General features: G+C 46.3%; 1 protein-coding gene across 2 annotated transcripts in view; it reads right to left on the reverse strand.

Annotated features, from left to right (window-relative positions):
- The window catches only part of LOC139057607 (high-affinity choline transporter 1-like), a 107,941-nt gene that overhangs the window by 15,963 nt on the left and 65,291 nt on the right, over window positions 1-26,687 (reverse strand). The window contains exons 8-9 of one of the 2 annotated variants that reach the window (XM_070536130.1): window positions 13,080-13,250; window positions 4,953-5,203 (exon numbers count right to left, since the gene is read on the reverse strand). In XM_070536130.1, the coding sequence (XP_070392231.1) occupies window positions 4,953-5,203; window positions 13,080-13,250 (422 nt within the window). The remainder of the gene's footprint in view (window positions 1-4,952; window positions 5,204-13,079; window positions 13,251-26,687) is intronic. The other variant, XM_070536131.1, reaches the window with a different exon arrangement.

Raw genomic sequence — 26,687 nt, forward strand, 5'->3', positions numbered from 1 at the left:
TGACTAAGTACAACGCAATGAGTAGTGTAAGGTCTGGTAGATGGAGATTAACGTATGAAAAGCAAAGCCCATGACAGTTTCTACGCTGACTAATAATTCGCTATTCTAATGTGACCTACACAGATAGAATACAGAACATATGAGGCATTTAGGAAATTAGGACCAATCAATCGCCGCTTGAAACGAAGCTTCACGCTTACACATTTCTCATCACGTTCTTTTAGAAAACTCATCGATAATGTGGCAGCGAAATGCTGTTGCTTTAAGGAGCCGCATTGAATCAGTAGAGAATAATGCACTAAGGCTCATACTTTATCCATATTAGCCCTATATCAGAGGGCATCATTGTTAAAACGCACCATAAGTATTTCCAAATTAGCTCTCGACGCTCCCACCCCGCTCTCGAAATATTCTTGTTCGACATTCTTCGTTCTTTTTTTTACTACACCGAGACAATATTTGCCCCAAATACATGCAGCCTGTGCATGGCATTTGTGCAGTCGCAAGGAGGAACATAAACTGCTGCCTATATATGCTCGAACATTAAAAACCTATGCTTACCCTTAGTGAAACCCATAGATGAGCGGAACGCGTCGCCAGCAAATATTGCCGCTCACACTGAAGCGGTTATTTTTCGAAGGGAACTTCTCAAACATAGTTGCCGTAATTACCAGCTCCATTTTCACTGTTGTTATGCATTCGTTAGGATTGTAGAATCTTGATTGTCGTTGCTGCTGTTCTATACGGGAGCAGTTGAAGGCGTCGTTAGACCTGCCATTACTGTATTTACCATTTCCAGGATTCATGCACGCGCTTTTATTCCCTTTCTGTTGTTGGTAATTATGCGCCTTTAGAATTGTATAAGATTCACTCTTGCTGGTCCTGCTTGAATTGTGAAGAACACTTGAAAGGTGTCGTTATGCTTCCTTCATACTATTATATATACCTTTTACGCATTCCAAATTTGTTTTTTTGTCAATATTTCCTTTTGTTCAGGTGTTCGTGTGAATTCAGAAAGATTTTAAACTGCGCGAAAATGACGGGATATGAATAGAAACACAGACGCGGACACAAAGCACAGTGTGCATCTATGTTTCGATTCATGTCCCGTCTTCTTCGCCCAGTTTAAAATTTTGCTGAATCTATGAACCGACTAGCCCAACAATATGCCTTAGTTCATATGAAGACAGTTATTTTTATTGCTCCTTCTCTTCCTATGTAATGTCCTCCAGGGTCTTCTAGAGTACCAAACTAAATAAATAAACGGATAATGCTGAAGAATACACACTAATTCGGCAACATTCAACAATATTTGCCTAATAGGTCTGATCAGCGAAAGAAGGTTGTGAAAATGCTTCTCGAGAGTGATTAACGTGGCATGTTTATTGGCTTCGGATAAACATGCCACATATTTTGGCTTGTACAAATAATTCCAAATGCTACTGCCTTCACCGCTTCATTCCTCTTCGAAGACAAGTTTCAACTTCAGAGATCTCCAATTACTCTCACCCTGCTCAAGCGCATTCTCATCCGGCTAAAAATATTGTTTTAGACCTTCACTCTAGGCAGGCCTCCGATGCCAATAAGTATGGTTCCTCTCCATATTGTAGTTCACATTCTATTGCTTTTAGAGATGCAGACGGGCCTTTCCGGCATCGCTTTTATTTTTTTATTTTGAACATTTAAGCTTGAATGAAAACAATACACCTTTAGGAGGAGCTTTAGCTCCGTTGGTCGTATCGAAATAAATGGGAATGGAAAAATATTTCTTATCAGGAACCAATACACCAATTTCGACTAGGTTTGTTGCAGTTAAAAGAAAAAGTAAACTCTATGGACGGCAGAAATCCAATTCTTTAAGTTATAATATTTTCTATAAAATTCTTCATAATTGGAAAGGTAATAAAACTTAAGTATTAAGTTTCCAACTCTGAAACTCAGAAATTAAAAACATCGCAATTCTTTATAGTGCATCTAATAATACGCGTTTACCGAGAAATATTGATATGATGTACTGTGCTTCGCAACGTACCAGCAGTTTATGAGCAGGACTTTTGCGAAACATCTTCAAAGATTGCAACCATTTCACGTAAGCTCCAATTTCATACATACATAGTGGCGGATGGTCAGGCAGCCATCTTGCAGTAATGGTTATGGTAGTCGACGCACACGAGTGTTAGTCAGCGTCGCCACTCCATAGGTTAGCTCTAGTAGATAAACATAAATACCCCCGAAAGTGGGTGGGGAAATGGCGCCGCACCATCTGATTTGGTAAGAGTATGGCATGCATACGTGACGACGTGGGTTTCTATCCCACCTGCGGCCATTTCTCGTTTCATCAATTTTCATTACCATTTCTTTGTCATATATCTAATTCAGTTGAGAACTAAGGATATTTTCTACTATGCACTCCTTGGTGTCATTGTTTTTAGGCTTCCTATCACATTCTAGCTGCGTAACTATCGCCTGCAAAGCCAGCGAAGAAGAGGGCTCACGTGCAGGCATCGCCACAATAGAACACATAAGCATTCCCGACCTGAGCGGCCGCGGTGTCTGGCGCTGCCGAGATCCCGCTGCGCCATGGCTGGCTGGCATAAAGAAAGCATGGCTGCGGCGCCTACCTCTTCGCGCCGCCTCCCACAAATTGATGACCCGGACGACCGAGCATAGCCATGCCGAGCGCACCGACTCCGCAAAGGCGTGAGTGACGTGGCCTCACGTGGACCGGCAGAGGTCCCGCGTTTTAGGGTGTCCGGAAATTCTAAATCATCATGCCGGACATCTGGTTCATCCAGCTGGATAGCCACTTCCTTCTCAAGAAGGCTCCAAGCACCGGCGGTGTTGCAGGCTCCGGCTGCGTTCCAGGCGCCGGTTGCCACCCCCGGCCCCGAGTTCTACGAGGACTTGCAGGCTCCACCACAACAGCTCTCGCTATTTGAGCCGTCGCATCATACTACGTCTTGTCATCCTACATCGCCTGCGTCCACCCGTGCCGATCATCAGCATGCGCCAACCCCAGCATCAAACCTCAACTCTGTAAGGAAGCCTCCTCCTCATCTCAAAGGCGACTGCGTGACACCTCTTTTCAAGGTATTCACTGGACCATAGGCGAGCGTTTTCGGCTATTCTACAGCCTGCCGCTCTCTTTCCTTGGACGTTCCCGGAAGATGTCCACTTTCTGTTCGGGGGCGCCTCACTCATCACCGATTCAGAGTCTGTCCCACCGGCACGAGGCGCAAACTTCCCTCTCGCAGGCATGGCGACTCCACAAGCACAACGGTCGCGATGCCTGCAGAGACAACCGCAGCCCTGACATTATCGGAATTCGAGACGGCCACGCAAGCAGCAGCAAGCGAGCCTTCCTATGTTCTGTGTTCACACCTTCCACGGATGCATGGCCTGCCGAAGTTTCGCAGGAGCAGCTCTACCATGCGGTTTGTTCAGCTCGAGAATAACAGTACGTTATTGGCGTGAGCGACCAACACTTGTGCTATCTCGACGCAAGTCGCGAGCTGCCAGACGGCCTTCTTTCGGAGCTCCTACTTCTACCAGACCCGAGCATATACAAGAACACGTGGCAGGTCGTGATTTCGCACTACGGCATCACTGCGACAGCCCGTCGCTGGCCGCCTACGCTGCCGGTGCTGCCTGGTACATCACTCCCGCCACTACCGACAAGGATACCATCTGCAGGCTTTATCTGGACTCCTTTACATGTACTTTAACATTGCACTTTATTTCAATCGCGCTTTTCACTAGGAGGGGGGGGGGGAGTGCCCTGCAGCAGCGCCACTATCGCCTCGAAAGCCCGCGAAGGAGCAGAGGGCTTCACTTGCAGACAGCGCGCGAATAGAGCACGCTAGCGCGGTCGACCTGAGCGGCCGCGGTGCTTGCCGCTCCTGAGATCACGCTGCACCATGACTAGTGGGCCTAAATAAACCGTGGCTACAGCGGCTACCTCCTCGCGCCACCACCAACAATATACATTTCCCTTTAGATAATCTAGTGGACGCAGTTACGGATTTCCACGTTTAGTGTTCAAAAATTCTTATAGAAGGTTCCAAACCATACATCAAGGTACTACTTCTTGCAGCTTTTACGGCCTTTCTCTCTACTGCATCAAATTTCATTCAAAACGGTCCACGAGTTGTCTCATCAAAACATGTCTGCATTTTAAGTATATCAGAATTACGAAATCAAAGTTGACACCAAGCTGAATGCTTTCCTTAAGCACGTGGCACGCATCAACGGTACAGGTGTATTACTCGGTTAATATTGTGCTTAAATAAAGCCTGATAGCTTAGGACTTGCAAATGTTTCAAGAGAAACAATGGCGCTTGCCCTGAAATTTATGTCATCCTTGGATGATCATTTCCCAACGCTCTAGAGCGCTCTCAAAGTACCGATCCTGTTCGCAATGTCGAAAATAGGTGCTCCGGCTGCATTGGGATGACCTTGTTTGATTGTCTGAGTTTACTTCAGAGCTCTCCTGATATCGACAGGTGCTTTCGGTATCGCCTTCACCGCAGCCGGGAAATTGCGTCAGTCTCCGGTCACATGACCTCACGAAAAACTGTTGTTACGTGGGCGAAGGCTGACTCTTGTTCCTTTCAGGCCCACGAAAACTATCGTTCAGGTGCGCGACATCGCTGTTATGCTTCCAGTCTAAACGCAGCCGGCGGCGGCGCTGGCCTCGTTACCAGGAGTTCCCCTCAGCTTTCGCTTCCTTCCTTCTCACTACCGACTCTCACTGGCTGTTCGGATGGTCGAAGATATGTCCCACTCAGACCTAGACTGGAAGCGATTCCCTCGAATTTGCAAGGTCACAACGATCATCCACAGCTGCTAACAGAAGCTCAATATTTAAGATGTTAGTCTGACACTCGTACATTAACTGCAGCATTAGGCGAGCGTTTTGTATGAACAACGGCAGCAAGAAAGGAGAGACTCACCGGAAGATGTCCGCGGAGGGCGGCAGGATGGTTTGGAAGATGCAGCTGGCCAACAGCGAGACGGAGATCAGTGTGATGAAGCACATGCACATTGAGAAGGTTTTGAAGGGGAAGCGCTGCACCTTCTTCTCGTCGTCGTAGTACGGGTAATGGATGAAGGCCGGTACTCCCAGCAGGTCCTCGCCACCAGCCGCGCGAAAGAAGGCGCCCACCATGTAGGCGGTCAGTGAGCCGTACGTGTTCACGTAGTCCTGTCACGCGAAGGATGCAGCGAAAATAGCTGAAAACCTTTACTACACCGCAAAGGGGAATAAAATTGGGAAGAACCGTTCATTATTCCCATACATGAACAGGTGTAGCATGATTTGGGAGTTGGTTATTTGTGGAAAGGTGTGTTACGGGTGGCGCTATCCCTTACTACCATGCCTTACGCGGGACCTAACTGGTATATCGAGTGCTACTTCCCTAAGGATGAATCGGGAATCCCGTCCAGTGCTAGTCACCGCCGATACCATGCGGTACCGCACTGTACCAACGGTAGTGTCGGTGCCACAGTAGCGGTACCGGTACTGGCGGCGCGGTAAAGAGGTGAGCAGCTTTGTCTAGAGTGCGCCGCTGGGGCTGGATGGATGGATGAATAGATTAATAAGGCTGAAGACATTACACCAAACGGCCGCTCACGCCACCTAGCCGTGAGTAGTACAAGAGCTGGGGTCAGGCATGTCAAAATGTGTAACTGGCCTATGCCGTCGCCCGACTCATCCACACTGAGCACATTCTTGAAGGGAAGAAAGCGTTCTCATTGAGAACGAGGGGTACTGGGTTTATTTACAGTATCTGCATGAAGTGTGGAGACCGTTGCATCACATCATTCTAGCATAACTCAAAATGAAAGACACCGAGAAGCCGAAAACGGCTGCTCAAAGCTCCCCCTGTCCTCCCTAGATTCCTAGGCAAGGTTAACGGCCGTCCACACCCATTCCCTCACCTTTTTTAACTGAATACACAGACAAGCTTCGTAGACAGGGATTGTCATGCTTTACTGAAGCAGGCGCGTCTTGATTTCTGGGATGTCCCCGCAGTTAGCTGCGCGTTTGTCAAACGACCGTGGCGGCTACCGGGGCCCGTGAAGAATGCCGTAGAACAACCTTTTCCAGGAATTTTCTTGCTACCATTGGTCCCTGAAGGCGACAGTGAACCAGGTAAGAATATACGGCCCGCCAAACGTTTTTCGCCTTGCGGGCGCCGGTAGTCTGTACGTGGGAGACGCATTGTCAGCTTCGCGAAACGATTCGTAGCAGTAGGATAGGAGAGGCTAGAATGTCACAAGCCCCGCAGGCCGATCGCAACAGCTCCTCCATGGCCCGGAAGATTCCGACTGGCCAGTGCTTATAACCGCTGGGCAGGAAGAGAATGGCTGGTGGCAAAGCCGATGACTTGGCTTGTAGCAACCAGCTGCGAAATGCTGACATACACCTAGAGACATCTCACAATGAGAGACACTGCGCTGAGATGAAGTATCTTGGATGTCGCTCTAGAGCTGCCAGGCTTCAAAGAAAACATGAGTGAGGCTTCAAAGAAAACCATATGTTCATCGCTACTGAGCATCATGTTCGCAGATATTTTCCTCAAGTTACGGCTTGAGCAGAGGCCCAACCAGAGATGGTGGGGGGGGGGGGCACACTCGGCACGGGCTTTGGATGTGTCAACTGATGTTTTGGACACACCAGACAAATGACAGATTTATGACATTTGATAATGACCAATATTCTATTTATTAGTAGGAGTACATTAACATCGATGCTGAACGAGGATTAACTGTCAGTTATTTCTTTTTTTAATCTAAAAATTTAAGTTAGTTTAGCAATTGATTGTTGCATTCACTTAAATATTTCACACGCATTTGAGTAGGAAGAATAGGAGCTAAGAGTTTCTTTTAGTGTCATGACCTTGACTGTCTTGATGCTGTTTTGCATCATGTTCTCGTGTTCACTTTTGTACACAATATATTTTCCGGCACCCGCTTTATATATTGCAAGAAGCAGCTGCAATGACAGAAGGATGTCAAGGAGCCAGCCGTGGGAGACCCCATGTAGTGCAGAGGAGCGGACGCCAAAAAATCTAAATACGTTGCCATGCAATTTGGGCAAGAAATCTACAATGTGGATATATTGGGTGCACCATTTACCTAAATGTCCACAAGACTTTCAAAATACAGTGTGTCCCACCCAGATGAAAATTCTCACGTGCCCTATGCAGTTCCATTAAGCAGGGTGTGAGACCGGGCTAGTTGGTATTCCATGCTGAAGGGACAAGTGCCACTTCAGCAAGAGCGGACACGGGACACATGCGTTACTTCAGCTAGAGTGGACACGGGACACAAAAGGGGACAAGGACAAGTGCTTGTCGTTGTCGCATTTTGTGTCCCGTGTCCGCTCTTGCGCTAGTCACTTCAGTCATCTTAACATGGTATATTTATATAATGTCTCTGTTGGGAAAGTCACAATGAAGTATGCTCTCTGGCAACAAACACTAGGAGCAAGTGTCATTGAAAAGCTAGAAATGTGTTTAAGAAAAGCTGACTAGTTTTGTGATAAGTGACTGCTTTTTGTCTTGCCTCTCAACAGATATATCCATGTGATAAGAAATAGTGGTACAATGAAATTGCATATTTGCTTAGTGACATGATAGATACTTGCAATGAGCACCGTGCTTGTGTTCATATATAAATCAACAGCTCATGCTTGGTTTGGTGCTTACATACATTTAACAGCTTTAATAGCTTGCATATAACAGCACGTGAATGCACGCGTGCAAATACAAGCCTCGGCCATTGTGTATTTGAAATGCTGCCATGAAGCAGACAGATTTTCATGCCTTCCCTTTTATCTATTTCTTACACCTAATTTTAGAAGTATGGCCTCTTTTCGGTTCCAGAAACCGGAAGCATTGGGGAAGCATTGGCATTGGGGAACATTGGGGAAGCATGTTTAAGAAGTCATTATCGTTTATGTGCATGCTAGAGAAACCAGTTTATTTGAACCGATCGTGCTTCCTGAAGCAAAAACAAGGAGCAATTGAAGCCTTTAACTGTGTACACGATTGTGCGCACCTTACGTCTTGGAAGCCGGAGAGTCACTTGGAATTGGAAATTTTCTCAATGTAAAATTGTGTTTTCTCCTGTCAAATAGTCTGTAATAGCTTCTGGCAGGTATTTGATATTTTGATTAGGGCGACTCAATCTACTTGCCAACCGAGTATGCTAGTCGAGGTAGAAATGGGTTCAATGCAAAGAACTGAGAGCACCTGAGTAGAACACTGGTTCACCAATTGCCGGATGCGAACATACAATGCTAAGCAAAAGCCACCTAATTTCATGGCATCTGTAGACACAATTTTTCTGAGGCAATATAATGTTATAGCATCTTTGCACATGGTAAATACCTTGACTTAAAATAGAATGTACAGTGAGGCAATGTATTGATCTTCCCAGACACATATGTACTTGTTTTGAGATGAAGATTCTGTGAAGTGCGATATTTCTTACTTTAGCGCATCTTGAACACTTCAGTAGAAAAAAGCTTTGGTTTTAGGTAGTTTGTTCCTTGTGCAAGTGTATGCAGTCGCTTGCAAAATCCACGTGCGCAGAACGGATAAGTGAAAAAGGATGGTGCCTTTCTCAATTTATGATGTGCTTCTTTGTTTGTTTTTTCGTGCACTTCTCTGCCTGTACTCATGCTTATGTCGCCTCTGATGCATCATATTTATCACATCTGATTTTTGGTTCATATCTAAAGCCATGTTATACTTATTTAGATTGCATTTTCAACAAGTCACAATAATGGATCATGTAATTATGCAAGCAGCTCCCCAGAAGTATAGCATTCTTGCCATAATGGGATTGAAAAGCTACCATATATGACAAGGAAATTGATGCGCAAGATTTTAATGCCAGTGCTCTTTGCAGTTTTATACTCATTTGCTGCACACTAGTTAATATTGCAAATTTATTTTTATTTATTTGTGCAAAAGTGTAGTGGATCAATTCCAACAGTACCAAGAAACTACTTTCGTGAGGAGGTCAACCGAATAGGAAATATGATACACCTCTGTTCCACTTTGACACAGGGCTGGATATTGCTGCAGAACCACGACAAGACACATTTAGAAACAATGGGGTGCAATCCATACATCAATAACTCTATGTGAAATATAAGAAAAGCTAACTAGACCTGCCGTCTCACATCAGAATATGCAACGCATTTCTAAATGCACTGTGCTCTAAGTCACGAACATTCATAGGCTGTACAGGACGTTATCAAATGAGCTGCTGTCTTAGAATATGGCACACATAAAAAGTTTCTTCCACAATTTATCTACATTACCAGCCCCATGCCAAGCAGTTCTTCTGGTAACCTCTGCCATATAAGTGCATGCGTTTTGTGCCAGAAATGCGTTTGCTGGCTAGTAATGCAGTGCATATTTCTCTTCGATCATAGTGTCAATACTTTGTGAGATTGCACACGTTTGTTGCATGTTTAACTTGCCGTTGTATAGTTTTTTTTTGAGAAGGTGGAGCCAAACCATAATGAAGGATCTGTCTACGCTACAATACTGATGAAACTTTAGTGAATATAACTATGGTTTATGACAAGATGTGTTATAAAGTTCATGGGCATCATTGTAATGTGATTTTGTGTCTTTCAGATGTTTCTGAAATGATTATTCAGTTTTCTTGTGACTGATTAATAAAGATTTTGACCTATTGAGAGAGAAAATGCTTCATTTGAGTAACTCGGCGACCACAGATTACATTCCATTTATCAAGCATAAGTGCAGGAGCTGCTTATGAAAGAATAAAATATTCCCCGCGTGTAAGTATTGCGAATCCCTTCTAACGTGACCATGAATCTACATCGTGCTTTCACATTATCGGGAAGCGTACTAGCACTCTGTTTGGGGAAGTAGAAACACTCGTCTCGGAGGAGTAGAAGCACTCAGTCTGGGGAGTACTATTATCTCTGTGAGAAGAGTATTAGCACTCTACGGAAGAGTACTACCACTCACTTGCGGTGGAGTAACAGAACTCTGTCAGGAGTAGTTATCCTACTCTGTCTCAAAAAGGGTCGATCTGTTCTCGAAAAGAGAGTGAAACATGGGACAAACAGATACTCCCTCGAAGAACTCTTTGTTTTTAGAATGTATGCGCATAGCGCGGCCCTGTTCGCGGCAAGCGAACCTACAAGTTGGGAACTGGACAAGGAAGCGATGAGCAGGCACCCAGCTCTTTTTTTTTTCTTGCCGCGCATGCGCAGTGGATACCTAACTCAATCTCAGTGACTATCGTTAGATGCGCTGCCCCCTCCGCAGAGACCTGGCTTCACGCCCTAGACAAGGCTGCTCACCTCTGTACAACCGAGTTGTTTTTCCGCTGTGTCAGACTGCGCGATCTTCGATATGGGCACCCGAAAGCAGTTAGAAAAGAAAAATCCGGGTTAGTTCACAAGCATACCTAAGCGCCTTAAAATTTGCAGCTCCGATCAATTCAGTGCTCCAAGCCGTTACAGCGAAAGCTAGCAAAATGATACGCGCATCAGTACCCCGCGAGATCAGCAGGCTGACCGCCACAATCACAAGTACGCTCTACCTTAACTGCACGAAATACCGTTAAATACCGATACCGAAATACCGAAATACCAATAAATCGACCTCCGGAAATGTTCTACACATCAGAACCCTAGAAGTGAATGGTTTTTTAAATTTAATAAAAGCACCAACGCGCATTTCAAATGCCTCTTCAGCACTAATAGACCTGTGTCCCTTAGAACGACAGACAGCTGAGCTAGTTTGTAAGGATTCATTATGCAAAAAAGAGGTGAGGAGTGCAGACAGGACTGAAGAGTAGAGAAGTCGACAACACGAACGCCGTGTTCGTGTTGTCCACTTCTCTGCTCTCGTGTCCTGTCTGCACGCCTCACCTCTTTTTTGCATAATGGACCTGTTTAATTATTACTAACATTGACTAGTCATGTCTCTTATCAGGGTTAGTAAACGCCGCGATCAGTGACCACCCCCCTATATTTTTACTAAGCTCAAGAACTGTACACTAGACACATCACTTGAACTGACAGTTACCATAAGAGATATTACCCTGAGAAGCTTGGACAATTTTCGCAATCAGCTATAGATGGCTGACAGGTTAAACGTTTATCGTATCAATGAACCTGAACTTCCCTACGAATATTTTTAGACACATTTAGTGGTATTTGTGATCAATGCTTCCCACTCAGCACTTTGAAGCGTTCACTTCAGAGCAAAAAACCAGGGATAATGATGAAATGTCTGAAAGAAATACGCAAGCGAAAAAAATATGCAAAGTTTTCAGAAACGGCAAGTGTGAGCTTGCCCTGAAAACCTTCAGATTTCAACAAAACAAGGTCACCCGCCTTTTGCGACATGAGAAAAAGTGCTATTTGCAGAATTTCTTTCACTCTAAGGTCATTAAAAAAAAGAGTCATATGGCTTCGAAGCGAATAAATGAGTACCTAAGCCGCGAGGTGAATTATGAAAACAATCTTTAGGAACGTTGCATTGATAGTAGAATCATTTCAAACGACGATGTGGCAATTTCTTTCGATGAGCATTTTTTTGTCTATAATAAGTAACAAGAATGACCCAAACAGTTTACAGCACATGGGCGACAGGCAGAAAGAAAGTGCCTTTCTCGTTCCTACAACCGCTGATGAAAGTTACAATTTTTTAATCTATAAAGAACAGTGGTTGCTCTGAAGCTCATGGATTACAAGTCAGACCTATCAGATGGGTTTTAGAGATAGTCGCCCCTGTCTTGCAATACGTTTTTAACCTTATCTTCACCAATGGCATCTTTCCTAAAAAACTGCAGATCGCGAAAGTAATTGCATTGTATAAAGGTGGAGACAGGAATGTTTTCTCCAACTACAGGCCTATATTAGTACTCCCTGTCTTCTCTAAGGGCCCAGAAAAATTGATTCATGTCCGAATGGTCTTCTTTCTTAGTAAACACAGCATAATAACACCATGTCAGAATGGCTTTATGAAAGGTCTTTCGACGGAACATGTTCTCTTAGCGCAAAGGGAAATGATACTAGACGAATTTGAGCAACAAATATGTGCATTACGCGTTTTTATTGATTATTGCAAGGTTTTAGACTGGATAACACCGGAATTTACTACAGAAAAATGAATCATTATGGTTTCCGTGGCGTAATTCTGGATTTAATCAAATCTTACCTACAGTACCGCAAGCAGAAAGTAATCATTAACAACCATGCCTCAAATTTAAGATCTATAGCATCAGGAGTGCCACAAGGAAGCATCCTTGGGTCATTGTTATTCTGTATATACAGTAATGATGTCGTTACTGTTTACTGGTCTGCTATTTTCATTGTCTATGCTGAAGATACGCCCATATTAATCACTGCGCGAGATCACAACGATGCTGTTATGAAAGCAAATATCACGCTAATGAAGCTGTCAACTTTGTCCACTGCAAATTTATTTTTTGTCCACTGCAAATGTTAATTTAACTCTTTTTTGTGTTGCAGCCAAGGCTGTTTTTAGTTTATGTTTTATCCGCTTTGCTTTCCTGCAGTCCCTCGCCGGGACAGCATTGCCTACATGATCAAAGTGTACAACATGGAATGATGCGCAACAGACTAAAAATTACTACTGCGTTGCAGATGTGATCAATAAATGAGCAGAAAAGAACACGCGAATGACAGCACACACAAATATGAAAAGAAAATCGCCTCAGAGCAAGAAACGTATGCGATCACCAGATACAAGGAAAGAGACACCGTTTGCTATAAGGAATGTTTAATATACAATTCTCTTTAAAATATTAAATTCATAAAAAAGACGGCTTCAAATTTATGTTTATTCGCGTTACTGGTGAAAAACACGCCAAACTTTTTTTTTGTCGCTATGTAAAACGTGGATCACCAGCAACTGTATCCCAGCCGCGTATTCCTTTACAGCTGGCATTCCTTTACAGCAAGTTAACCAACTTTACTAACTTCGACAACACCTTGTGGTTTGAGTGGTGCAGATTGTGTTAGGACCAAGCAAATTCATGAGAATTCCTGCCTTCAAGTAGATGACGGACAGCAGCTGCGGGAAGAGGATGACGTAGACGAGATCCGAGGACAGGTACCACAGTGCGTACACCGAGTTCGCCGTGAGCGCAATGTAGGTGGCTACTGCGCCCACCGCCACGATGGATAAGCGCATCACCCAAATCACCTCGCTGTCCGAAGCCTGCGCGGGATCACCCAATTAAGTATGCCACACGTACAGCCTTCACCCGTAACGGCATCGACAAATGTTTTGACAGGTAGCGTGACAGATTGTGTGACGAAAAAATGAAGCCACACCGGCGAAACTAAGCCATAGTTGAGTAATGTGGTTCAATGTCACAAAGCTAAACAGAAGGAATTTGAGAAGACATATCCTATTTTGTTAGCTCCTTGAATAATATGAGCTGCCTTCACAGACGTCTGCATCCTTCGCTTTACAGGGGGCTAAGTATGTTCTGAAGTAGCCGATGAGAGTTCATAAAGGTAAAACCACGGATATCGCAGGTAATAACTAAGGTTGCGTGCTTTCGGCATATACCGGTAGACACCGAAAAAAACCCCAGAGGTGGTTTTCTATGAATCAGTAAAACCTGGAAAACCTAAAATTTAAGCTGTGCTTCAAATAGTAAACGTGAGCAGACATCTCTCAATTGCACTATCTATGTTAACACCACGATTCATTCAGACACGCTTTTCATCCGATACTCTTGCGTAACTTGGATTCACTTCTGTCCAGTTTTCTTTCGTTCCTTCCGGAAAAGCTACAAGTGTAGAAATATATATTGTCACGTGGTAGTGACGGCGAAGAAAGAAGCAGTACGGTGGAATACAAAACTAGCTTTTATTGGGCGAACCTGTGCCCACAAAACAGGCTACACTTATAGCACAACGAAAGCGTCGAACACGGTCGGCGATCGTCGAAAATCTGATCAGCGGGTCAAGCGCGTCGGCTTTTATACAGCAATCATCGAATGTTCCAGATTAAACGTTGGGACCCGCATGCCTTCTAAAATGTTCTACACCATTCGTGTCAAGCGATGAAATCAGATAACACAACGTTCGGCGACAACAGACAGCGGATAGAAGCATCGATAACTTTCCAGAAACTTCGGACACATGCAGGCGCGTCCCGCGCTGTGCGATAACATTTGTTAGGCGACAATACTTGTCGCCCGATAAAGACAAGTACACGTGTCAATACCCCCCTCTTAAAAAGCATCGACCCGATGCTGCAAACAAACGAAAGTAATAAGTAAGCACTCATAGCAAAGAAAAAAAAACAAAATAATGAAAGTTCGTTAGCGTCCGTAAAATGCTTTAAGACGCACCACGTGGACCACTTCAGGTCGTGCGCGACGTCGCTGTGAATGCGAAATACCGTCTGGCACGACCTCATAGTCCAGAGCGCCAATACGTCGGATGACCTTGTAGGGTCCGAAATAGCGTCGGAGTAGTTTTTCACTGAGTCCTCGTCGGCGCATCGGTGTCCAAACCCAAACACGGTCGTCGGGCTGGTACTCAACAAAGCGTCGTCGGAGGTTGTAGTGTCGGCTGTCGGTCCTCTGTTGGTTCTTGATCCGTAGGCGGGCGAGCTGTCGGGCTTCTTCGGCGCGCTGGAGATAGCTAGCGACGTCAACATTCTCTTCGTCAGTGACGTGGGGCAGCATGGCGTCGAGCGTCGTCGTCGGGTTCCTGCCGTAAACCAGCTTAAACGGCGTGATCTGTGTTGTTTCTTGCACCGCCGTGTTGTAAGCGAATGTTACGTACGGCAGGACGGCATCCCAGGTCTTGTGTTCGACGTCGACGTACATCGCTAGCATGTCGGCGAGGGTCTTATTCAGCCGCTCCGTAAGACCATTCGTCTGCGGGTGGTAGGCCGTGGTCCTCCTGTGCCTTGTCTGACTGTATTTCAGAATGGCTTGGGTGAGCTCTGCTGTAAAGGCCGTTCCTCTGTCGGTGATGAGGACTTCTGGGGCGCCGTGTCGAAGCAGGATGTTTTCGACAAAGAATTTTGCCACTTCGGCTGCGCTACCTTTCGGCAGTGCTTTAGTTTCAGCGAAGCGGGTAAGGTAGTCTGTCGCCACGACGATCCACTTATTTCCGGTTGTTGACGTCGGAAAGGGTCCCAGCAAGTCCATCCCGATCTGCTGGAATGGTCGGCAAGGAGGCTCGATTGGCTGTAGTAATCCGGCTGGCCTTGTTGGCGGTGTCTTGCGTCGCTGACAGTCTCGGCATGTTCTGACATAACGGGCGACGTCGGCGGTCAGGCGCGGCCAATAATACTTTTCTTGTATCCTCGATAGTGTACGGGAAAAACCGAGGTGTCCAGCGGTCGGATCGTCATGTAGGGCGTGCAATACTTCTGGACGAAGTCCTGACGGGACAACAAGAAGGTAGTTGGGGCGGACTGGTGAGAAGTTCTTCTTCACGAGGAGATTGTTTTGAAGCGTGAAGGAAGATAATCCGCGCTTAAATGCCCTGGGGCAACGTCGGTGTGCCCTTCCAAATATTCCACCAGGCCTTTTAGCTCCGGGTCTGCCCGTTGCTGTTCAGCGAAGTCTTCCGCGTTTATCAAGCCAAGGAAGGCATCGTCATCTGCGTCATCTTGCGGCGGCGGGTCAATGGGGGCGCGTGATAGGCAATCGGCATCGGAGTGTTTTCGTCCGGACTTGCAGGTTACAGTGATGACGTATTCTTGTAGTCTGAGGCTCCACCGCGCCAGTCGTCCTGAAGGATCCTTTATACTCGCTAGCCAACACAACGCGTGATGGTCACTGACGACTTTGAATGGCTTGCCATAAAGATAAGGGCGAAATTTAGCTGTAGCCCAAACGATGGCGAGGCATTCCTTTTCGGTCGTAGAATAGTTGCCTTCCGCTTTTGACAGCGACCGGCTAGCGTAAGCTATCACCTGTTCGACTCCGTTTCTCCTCTGGACTAGAACGGCACCGAGGCCTAGGCTACTGGCGTCAGTATGGATTTCTGTATCGGCGTACTCGTCGAAGTGCGCAAGTACAGTCGGCGACTGCATGCGTCGTTTGAGTTCTTCAAATGCGTCAGCCTGCGGCGTTTCCCACTTGAACTCAACATCACATTTAGTTAGACGTGTCAACGGCTCGGCGATGCGTGAAAAGTCCTTGACAAAGCGCCTGTAGTAGGCACACATGCCAAGGAATCTACGCACTGCCTTCTTGTCGGTGGGCTGCGGGAACTTTGCGATGGCAGCTGTTTTCTGGGGGTCGGGGCGTACTCCGGATTTACTGATGACGTGGCCTAGGAACAGAAGCTCGTCGTAAGCGAAGCGGCATTTTTCTGGCTTCAGAGTGAGCCCTGATGACTTGATGGCCTCTAGTACTGTCGCAAGCCGCCTAAGGAGATCGCCGAAATTTCCGGCGAAGACGACGACGTCATCCAAGTAAACAAGGCAGGTCTGCCACTTCAATCCTGCTAATACCGTGTCCATGACGCGCTGGAAAGTTGCAGGTGCCGAGCAGAGTCCGAATGGCATGACCTTGAACTCGTAGAGGCCGTCTGGCGTGATGAAGGCGGTCTTTTCCCGATCTCTCTCGTCGACTTCTATTTGCCAGTAGCCAGACTTGAGATCCATCGACGAGAAGTACTTAGCGTTGCAGAGCCGATCCAATGCGTCGTCTATCCGTGGAAGGGGGTATACGTCCTTCTTCGTGATCTTGTTCAGACGACGATAATCGACGCAGAAACGTAGGGTTCCGTCCTTTTTCTTCACCAGGACAACAGGGGATGCCCACGGGCTTTTCGACGGCTGGATGATGTCGTCGCGCAGCATTTCGTCGACTTGTTCTCTTATAGCTTCGCGTTCTCGCAGCGAAACTCGGTAAGAGCTTTGGCGGAGTGGTCGAGCGTACTCCTTGGTGATTATGCGATGCTTGGCGACTGGTGTTTGTCGAATCCTCGATGTCGTCGAAAAGCAGCCTTTGTATCGTCGGAGCAGACTTCTGAGCTGCTGTTGCTTAATCACTGGGAGACTTGGATTAATGTCGTAGTCTGGTTAGGGAACCATGGTCGTCGGGGTAGATGCGGCGGAATCCGAGAGGACAAACGCATTGCCGGTTTCCACAACTTCCTCGATGTACGCGATCGTCGTGCCCTTGTTGATGTGCTTGAACTCCTGGCTGAAGTTTGTCAGCAACACTTCAGTTTTCCCTCCATGCAGTCGAGCGATCCCTCTTGCGACGCAAATTTCACGGTCTAGCAGGAGACGTTGGTCGCCTTCGATGACACCTTCTACGTCAGCGGGTATTTCGGTGCCGACCGAAATAACAATACTGGAGCGGGGCGGGATGCTCACTTGGTCTTCGAGCACACTCAAGGCGTGGTGACTACGAGGGCTCTCCGGCGGTATCGCTTTATCTTCCGACAGCGTTATTGACTTCGACTTCAGGTCGATGACTGCGCCGTGTTGGTTCAGGAAGTCCATACCGAGAATGACGTCTCGTGAACACTGTTGGAGGATAACGAAGGTGGCAGGGTAAGTCCGGTCATGAACGGTAATTCTTGCCGTGCAGACTCCAGACGGCGTGATGAGGTGTCCTCCAGCGGTTCGAATTTGAGGGCCTTCCCACGTAGTCTTAACTTTCTCCAACTGGGCGGCGATGTGTCCACTCATGACGGAGTAATCAGCCCCTGTGTCGACTAAGGCAGTGACTGCGTGGCCGTCGAGAAGCACGTCGAGGTCGGTGGTTCTTTGTCTGGCGTTGCAGTTAGGTCGTGGCGTCGGATCACGGCTGCGTCGTGTTGAACTGAAGTTGGAACGTCGCGTCGTCGCGTCGTCGTTCGTCGGTGTAGTCTTGCCTTCCTGACTTCGTCGGGACGGCGGCGTGTCGTTATGTCGTCGAGATGGTCTCTTCGTCGTCTTCGTCGGCGGCGGAGGATCTTCGTCAGTTCGACGAACAGCAACCGCACCTCCATCGGTTGCTGCTTTTAGTTTTCCGGGTATGGGCTCGCAGAGCGGCCCCGGGCTGGGCCAGTGTATGGACGGCGCTGCGGCGACAGGTAGCGGCCTGGTGACGGCGAACGGGACGGTCGTCGAGAGTTCCACTGAGTGGCGGCTAGGTAATCGGCAATGTAACGTGGGCGCTCCCCAAGCTGTGGACGCGACGCGTTGACGGCGAACCCTCTCAGTCCCATGTCGCGGTATGGGCATCGGCGGTACACATGGCCGGCTTCTCCGCAGTGATAGCAGAGCGGGCGGTGGTCGGGAGCGCGCCAAACGTCGGTCTTCCTCGGGTAGGTGCGCTGGGCGAAGGGTGGGCGCGTTGGCGGTGGCGGCGGAGGACGACGGAATTGCGTCGTTGCAGGACCCTGGCGTGGTCGTGGAGGGGGACCTTGACGCCGTACGACGGCGGCGTAGGTCATTGCTTCCGGCTGCGGTGGTTCTGGTTGCACCTCAGGAACTCCAAGGGATCGGTGCACCTCTTCCTTCACGATGTCGGCGATAGAGGCCACTTGAGGCTGCGACGAAGGCAGGACCTTGCGCAGTTCTTCGCGCACAATGGCCCTGATGGTCTCTTGAAGGTCGTCCGAACCTAGTCCTTGGATGGCATACTGCGGCGTGTGCCCCTGGCGGTTATATTGCCGGGTGCGCATCTCCAGAGTTTTCTCGATCGTCGATGCCTCTGCAGAAAACTCAGCCACAGTCTTCGGTGGGTTACGAATAAGTCCGGCGAAAAGGTCTTGCTTGACGCCGCGCATCAGGAAGCGAACTTTTTTCTCCTCCGACATTTCCTGGTCGGCGTGCCGGAAAAGACGGGCCATCTGCAATTGAACGGGCCATCTGCAATTGAACGGGCCATTGCAATCTGCATCTCCGTGAAGATTGCGATCGTCTCGTTTGGCAGCTGCACTCTGGTTTCTTTTAGAGCTTGGGCTCGCTCTTTTTGCACGACGCTTGTAAACGTGTGCAAGAAGCCGCTTCGGAAAAGGTCCCACGTCGTTAAGGTGGCTTCCCGATTCTCGAACCACGTCCTGGCGGCGTCTTCCAATGCGAAATAGACATGCCGCAGCTTGTCGTCGCTGTCCCAACTGCTCATACGTTTCGAGCCAGGTTTCCGGGTCCTCGAATGTTGATCCGCGGAACGTCGGAGGTTCCCTGGGCTGCTGCAGCACGATGGGGGATGCTGGGGCTGCCATTGGGGTTGCCTTGTCCACAATCTTCTTGGTCTTGTCAGGTAGAAGTCCGTGCTCCGGGGGCAGCTGTTGAAGACGGCGGCTTGCTCGATGTTCCGGGACAGCGCTGGTGTTGTCTTTGCGGTCCGGGCTTGTATTACGGCTTGTCGGGGGCGTCCGGTACATGGACGTATAGCACCTCCACCAGATGTCACGTGGTAGTGACGGCGAAGAAAGAAGCAGTACGGTGGAATACAAAACTAGCTTTCATTGGGCGAACCTGTGCCCACAAAACAGGCTACACTTATAGCACAACGAAAGCGTCGAACACAGTCGGCGATCGTCGAAAATCTGATCAGCGGGTCAAGCGCGTCGGCTTTTATACAGCAATCATCGAATGTTCCAGATTAAACGTTGGGACCCGCATGCCTTCTAAAATGTTCTACACCATTCGTGTCAAGCGATGAAATCAGATAACACAACGTTCGGCGAGAACAGACAGCGGATAGAAGCATCGATAACTTTCCAGAAACTTCGGACACATGCAGGCGCGTCCCGCGCTGTGCGATAACATTTGTTAGGCGACAATACTTGTCGCCCGATAAAGACAAGTACACGTGTCAATATATATATATATATATATATATATATATATATATATATATATATATATATATATATATATATATATATATATGCCATATACCTATATATACATATACATACATATATGTTTAGGCCGGACCCCGGCCACAACGTCAACAATCCGCTTCATACGCGCGTCTACTTCACTGTATATATATATATATATATATATATATATCGTTTTGCAGGCACCTGTTAGACTAATCTCTGCATCGAGTTCCATCTGCTGTGGTTCGCCTTGCCAGGTTATGGAGAGCATGCCGCAAAGAATGGCCGGCCTTTTCTAAAGCTTCCCTTCATTTTCTTGGCTTCTCGGTGTCAAACGCAAAAGTAAACAATGCGATTTCTGGACTGTGTTTTCTTAGTCAAATGGAGCGTGCTGCGATGGATGACAAATCTGTCGCTATGTACATGGACCTTTTTTTCAGTAACAGTAATAATAAACTTATTAGTATAACGTCGCCTTCTTATTTTCATTTGTTGATGCAGTAGGTAAATGTGTAGGGTGCTTGGTATGCATTCAATAATGTTGTGTAATGTCAGGCGAGAAATATTTTCTCCAGTAATTAGACATTCGCTTTACAAGACAAGCCCCGATAAACGCCGTTTCTCTCCGGCATTCCAACTAGACAGCGAAAAACACTGGTTCAAAGGAACAAATATAAACATCGATAAAAAAACACGAATTCGAAGAAACAAAGCCGATAACATGAAAGCCTAGTAATACCCTACGTGATTTATCCAACTTTCGCATGCGGACTAATGCTGCCTAGGCGCACAAACCTGCAGCGACACTCCTGAGCAAATTCATGGGCTCACTTCCTACACTGAGCTACTTGACCGCTCGCGGTCTATCCACCATGCTGGCCCCGGGTTTATGGGTTGCTGGAAGTCGCCGCCTCACCTACCCTGGCAGCTTCTAGATAGGCGGAGAATGCTTGTCTACTGAGCGTTTTAGACGAGCGGAGGCTTAAAAAATTAATCGGAAGCTCTCCGTACGTTTCTACTTATAGGCCGTGTGTTTGTTTCGGGACAGTAGACAATTTAATGAATATCGCAGTCTCCACTGGCACATGTCATCTTACCTGCAAAAAGGATGTGCACTTGTGGCATTTCAGTATAAGTCCATAATAACGATGGCGCTGACCTTGTCCTTGGGGAGAATCTCGATGTGGTCGTGCCTAGCTTCAGGCCTACTTTCCAGGATGCCACACCTACATACCACCTTCGATAGCATTGTAAGCGTGTATGCTTTACTTTCAGCAGACCTCCACGCATTCGTAACGGATGAATACAGAGCAATGAGAAGGCACAAAGCGATGACACTCAAAAAGCCTACGTTTAGTTTTACGCATGTATACCATGAAGATCAGGGCACCGAGCGCGCGCCAAGATACACGTGCTTGGTGCACGTCTACGTGTTTCAACAAAACGCTAATAAATACCTGAAAACAACAAGGCGCTAAAGGCAAAAAACATTCTGAATAGTCAGAAATTTCGCCCTCCTGCATGCAGTGCTTCAATGGTTCGGACAAGCGAGCTCCTTCTTCAGTCGATGGCGTAATATTGCACGTATCAGCCAGCCTATGACTAAAACCGCCGTCTGCAAAGTTTGCATTAAATTTGACTTCAGGTGAATTTTATGCACTGTTGAATTCTGCAATGAAAACAATGACAGCGATTGAAGACACCGCACAAATTTTTCCTATGCTGCGGGAGCCTCATAATTAAGGTTCCGCCCGGATACTGTGCATTCTGTCACAAGATAATGAAAGGAAATACACAACATTCTTACATGTCCGGGACCACCATATTAGGTTGGACTTTCAGCATATTGGCTCTGTAGTGTACTTTGTACAAGCTGGAGACAGAGCATCATCATCATCATCGTCATCATCATCATCATCAGCCTGGTTAAGCCCACTGCAGGGCAAAGGCATCTCCCATACTTCTCCAATTACCCGGTGATGTACTAATTGTGGCCACGTCGTCTTTGCAAACTTCTTAATCTCATCCCCCCACCTAACTCTCTGCCGTCACCTGATACGCTTCCCTTCCCTTGGAATGCAATCCGTAACCCTTAATGACCATCGGTTATCTTCGCTCCTCATTACATGCCCTGCCCATGCCCATTTCTTTTCCTTGATTTCAACTAAGATGTCATTAACTCGCGTTTGTTCCCTCACCCAATCTGCTCTATTCTTATCCCTTAACGTTACACCCATCATTCTTCTTTCCAAAGCTCGTTGCGTCATCCTCAATTTAAATAGGACCCTTTTCGTAAGCCTGCAGGTTTCTGCCCCGTTCGTGAGTACTGGTAAGACACAGCTGTTATACACTTTTCTCTTGAGGGATAATAGCAACCTGCTGTTCATAATCTGAGAATGCCGGCCAAATGCACCCCAGCCCAGAGTATATAGTAATAACAGAAAATCTAGTAATATAAACTACAATGACCACCGTACAGCAACAATCCCAATTATATTTGAAGTGGCGACACTGCCACACTTGGAGACCCGTGCGTCAGTCAACCGTCACAGCTGTTAGTGTTAAAGATGTATCCCAGCATTCGATGAATTCTGGAGCGTTCGTAGGGCGGCATGACAGAATAAGCACGGGAACGCGTTTCGGTGTTTAATATGTGAAAGTTGATTTTTTTTTCAGCTCGTCTTGATGGTTTATGAGAAAGCGTCAAAGAAAGAATCACTAGTAAAACATGTGCAGTTTAATATATCTTGTTTTTATCTTAAGACCACGCTGCTTTTAGCATTTGCTGTAAAATTAACATGTGCAAGTGTTCCAGTTGAAACATTGAAAACGCATACATCTGTCTTTTCATGGTCCCATTGGGTGACCCTATGGCAGAATATGGCCTTTCGCGCTTAAAGATGGTAATATTTGCATAGGCAAATTTATCAACAGGGAAGTATTTTTTGGACAAACTTCACGTGAAATAACTGAGTAAGTTCCGTGCCTGCTGTATTTTAAGAGGAATGACTAGAAATACACATTTTTGTGTCATACCGCTCAGTCAAAAAAAAAAAAAAATCGAAGGCTTTGTCTCTTATATTGCCAGATGGGCTATAAAAAGTCGAAGGTGAAAAAAAAACGTCATAAATTTTGAATCAAGAGAATTATTTAACGTTTCACGTAAGGCGCATAATGTTAAGCTTCGTTTCCTTTTTACCATATTTGGAAATGCAATAGCCCAATGCGCTGAGTGCTGCGCAATTTAGTTGTCAGGCTGGCTTCTGGCATGTTATCAGGCATTTAATTGCAATTTCCCCATCCCCGTTCATACAAACACTATTTATAGATCGTATGTCTGTCTGAACAAATAAAAGTGGTTCTTGTTTATGGATATTTAAAAACTGACATTGCCATCACGGTAGCAGAAAGCTTTCGTTGCCTTACTACAATGCAGACAACTAACCCGTTGCTGTTCGCCATGCGTGCTGGTAACCAGTATTCGCTTTTCTCAAAGAAATCTAGCAATTATCTTCTGGTGCAGCTGCCAAGCCCCCGGTGCTGTGTCGATATTGCTGTCGAGTATGTTTTTGACGTTCACTCTTTGCTTCTCTTCTCAGGCTAGATCGAGTCTACTCTGAGTCCCGAGAGCACAGACCTTCTACTAATAGAAGTGCAAAAAGTAACGGCCGGCCAAAAGAAAATAATTACAGCAATAATAGGCATTAGGAGCCATCTGGTAGCGACGAATAAATTGGTGTCGGATTCGAAGCACCAAATGAGAGTAGTCGAGCATATTTGCGCTAGCATTATCCCGTTACGAAATGAAATCGAGCCCGTAAAATGGAAGCTACTAAAATTACTGACATGGCCACTTGCTTGAAACGGCGTATGGATGGCGCTGAAACCGCAACCGTAGGAAACAATATATTCTTTTATGGCCTTCCCGATACTAATCACTCGGAGACATTTGCCCAACCTGACGAAGGCGTAACTCAGCTGTGTTTTCAGCACCTTGATATTGACACACACAAAAAAATTGAACCAGTACATCATCCAGAAAGGCACACCGCTGGAAACCGCCGCCCTATAATGATCATACTCACACACTTGAAGACAAAATAGACCGTCTTATCAAATGGCCGTAAGTTTAAAGGCACGGATCGCAGTGTCGGCGAAGATTTTTTTTCTAAGGCTGTGCATCTCCGCAGGCGATTTGTCGCTTTTGCAAAAGCACAATCTGCTTCCTTTTCATTGCATTAGAAAACGTTGTACACACGTACTTGGCGCAGCAACCTCAGACCTTAAAAATGACATAGAAATCACATTACCATAGGAATACAATAAAGACAACTCGCCTGTTTAATTCGCGTAATAATGTGTCCTTTTCAAAAATTTTCACAACATACGTAGCTTTCTAATTTTCACTACTATAGGTAGCGTTCTACCATCTACCAGAACGTGTCAAACTTGAACTCATCGTCTACCAGTAACTAATGCGGCTTACAAACTAAATCATCGACGCGGACGCTCTCAGCGATCGGCCCAACTTCGATGTTTATCGATGCGATCAGAGGGGCGCTCGTGGCGGTGTGTTGTCGTGAACCAACAAATGTACATGCGACTTAATATTGGCAGCAACCTGGAAACACTGTGGTGAAAATGTTAGTGTGCTCCGCGAACAGTGCTGCTGGGTGTCGTCTGCTGGGTGTAGTCTCTTAAACAACCTAATAAATATAATTACTTCAGTCATCACCAATGCTATCACCCTCCTTTTTGGGAACGTTTTTTCACTATGACCTGGCAGACATTTTTGCTACTAATCCCAGAAAATTCTGGCAGGCGATAGACCCCGATAAAGCGCGCATCGTTACTGTTACTAACGATCTGGTTGAATCGGAGAATGGTTTAAGCTACGATAACCTGTTCACCAATGCGCTTTCATCATCAGTGTTCACTAGTGAGATGGGGATGCTTCCTTTACCGCTAACCACAAATATACAGTGCAACATGTCAGCTATCGCATTCACAACAGGTGGGATTTTATGTGTAATAGAAACTATTTTCTTGATTAGCTGGCATCGATGAGACTACCTATGAACTACTAAAAATCACGAAACATATTTTTACGGCGTATCTGCATCAATTATTTGCAGAGTCGCTTTACACAGGCCCCGTGCCAGAGGAGTGGAGATCGGGATGGTTATTTCAATCAACAAATCAGTTAACAAAAATTGTCCCCTAAATTAACACCTCATCTCATAGAGAAATGTTCACTGCAAAATCACGGAGCACATAGTTTACTCTCAGAATAGTAACTTTCTAGGCGCTAAAAACTTTTTCATCCTTTGCAGCGCGGGTTCTGCAGGGGCCGGATTTTAATGCTTGACATCATTACCCTTAATTTAATTAATAAGAATAAAAATAAATCAAAAAGGTCTATACAAGCTATTTGCATGAATATTACACATAAGCATGTTTATGCCTGTTCAGGGTACAGAGGTAAACTTGACGTAACTTCAGCCAAACTTTAAAGAAATATGCATATGCCACGTAGCTGAATCGAACCAAGGTTGTGTTGTTCGCCGTCGCTTGGTATACTTACACTATTTTTCGCATTGCACCAAACTGCGTAATTAGTATTAATAAATAAATCAACTCTTAAAATATTATAATCAGATGAAAAGCGTCAAGTAGAAAATTATAGAGCAACACCAAAATCTCCTGATACAGCTTTCTGTTGCTCAATATGTGCTGCATAAAAGTGTTTTTCCGAGCGTCAACGAAAGACCGCTAATGCAGGTAATGTGCCTCGAGGGCCCAGTCGTGTGCAATTTTTCATATGTTAGCGGGCTTTCTTTCACAATCAGAAAAACTTTTATGTAGCACGTATTGAGCAACATAAAGTTGTTTCGGGAGCTTTTGGTGTTCCTCTACAATTTTCTGCTTCATGTTTTTCATCTGATTATTTTTCATCTGAGTCCACCATAAGACAGAGTGGGCATGTGAGCAGCACTAGTTGCACTATGCCTCATGCGCAACTTTTCTTCGCTCCACAGAATTTCCTGATGCTGGCCCTTGTTTCACCATCTGCGCCCATCCAAACGTGCCGTACCATGGGCGAACGCGTCGATGCTGTCCAAGATCAAGAGCCCGTCACCGGCACGTGTGGCCTCCATAATCTTCCATCCTTCCTGGATGTACCGCTAGATGGACACCGCATCGTTTCTGGGACGACGTCACTGGTTGATTCACCGCCCTTTCCCAGCCCCTTCAAAAGCAGCTTGATGATGAACTACTCCTTCAGTGGGCATGCGAGCAGCACAAGTTGCACTATGCCTCATGCGCAACTTTTCTTCGCTCCACAGGTGCGTAACAATTTGACCCTGTATGCTAAACGGAGTGATAATCGCTCACTTTTGCTGCTCCCATGCCCACTTGTCTTATATGCTACTATGTGTGATTGTTGCGACGTGGCGCTATTGTTGTTGCAATGCGGTGATGTCGAAGAAAACCCGGGGCCTCCAAGGGTGCAGAGGGCGGCTCAAGATGACTCTGCGTCGAGTAGTCTTCCCGAATCCCAGTCGGATCAAATGAGTACAGTGCTATTAATGCTAAAAGACATAAAGAAGTCGACAGTCGAGCTTGCCAAAGGTCAGTCCGAATTGAAATCGGATATGAAGGATGTGAAAGCCAGCCAAAACGCAATCGAAGGCAAGCTAACTGATATTTTCCGCCGTCTCGAATCACTTGAGAAAAAATCTGAAGCCCTAGACACATTTGCCAAAGATATCGCCATACTTCAAGAGAGCGCTGAACGGTCAAAAAAGCAGCAGGACACCATAGTCTCGCGCTTAGACGG

The sequence above is a fragment of the Dermacentor albipictus genome, chromosome 3, assembly GCF_038994185.2.
Source record: "Dermacentor albipictus isolate Rhodes 1998 colony chromosome 3, USDA_Dalb.pri_finalv2, whole genome shotgun sequence".
Lineage (NCBI taxonomy): Eukaryota > Metazoa > Arthropoda > Arachnida > Ixodida > Ixodidae > Dermacentor > Dermacentor albipictus.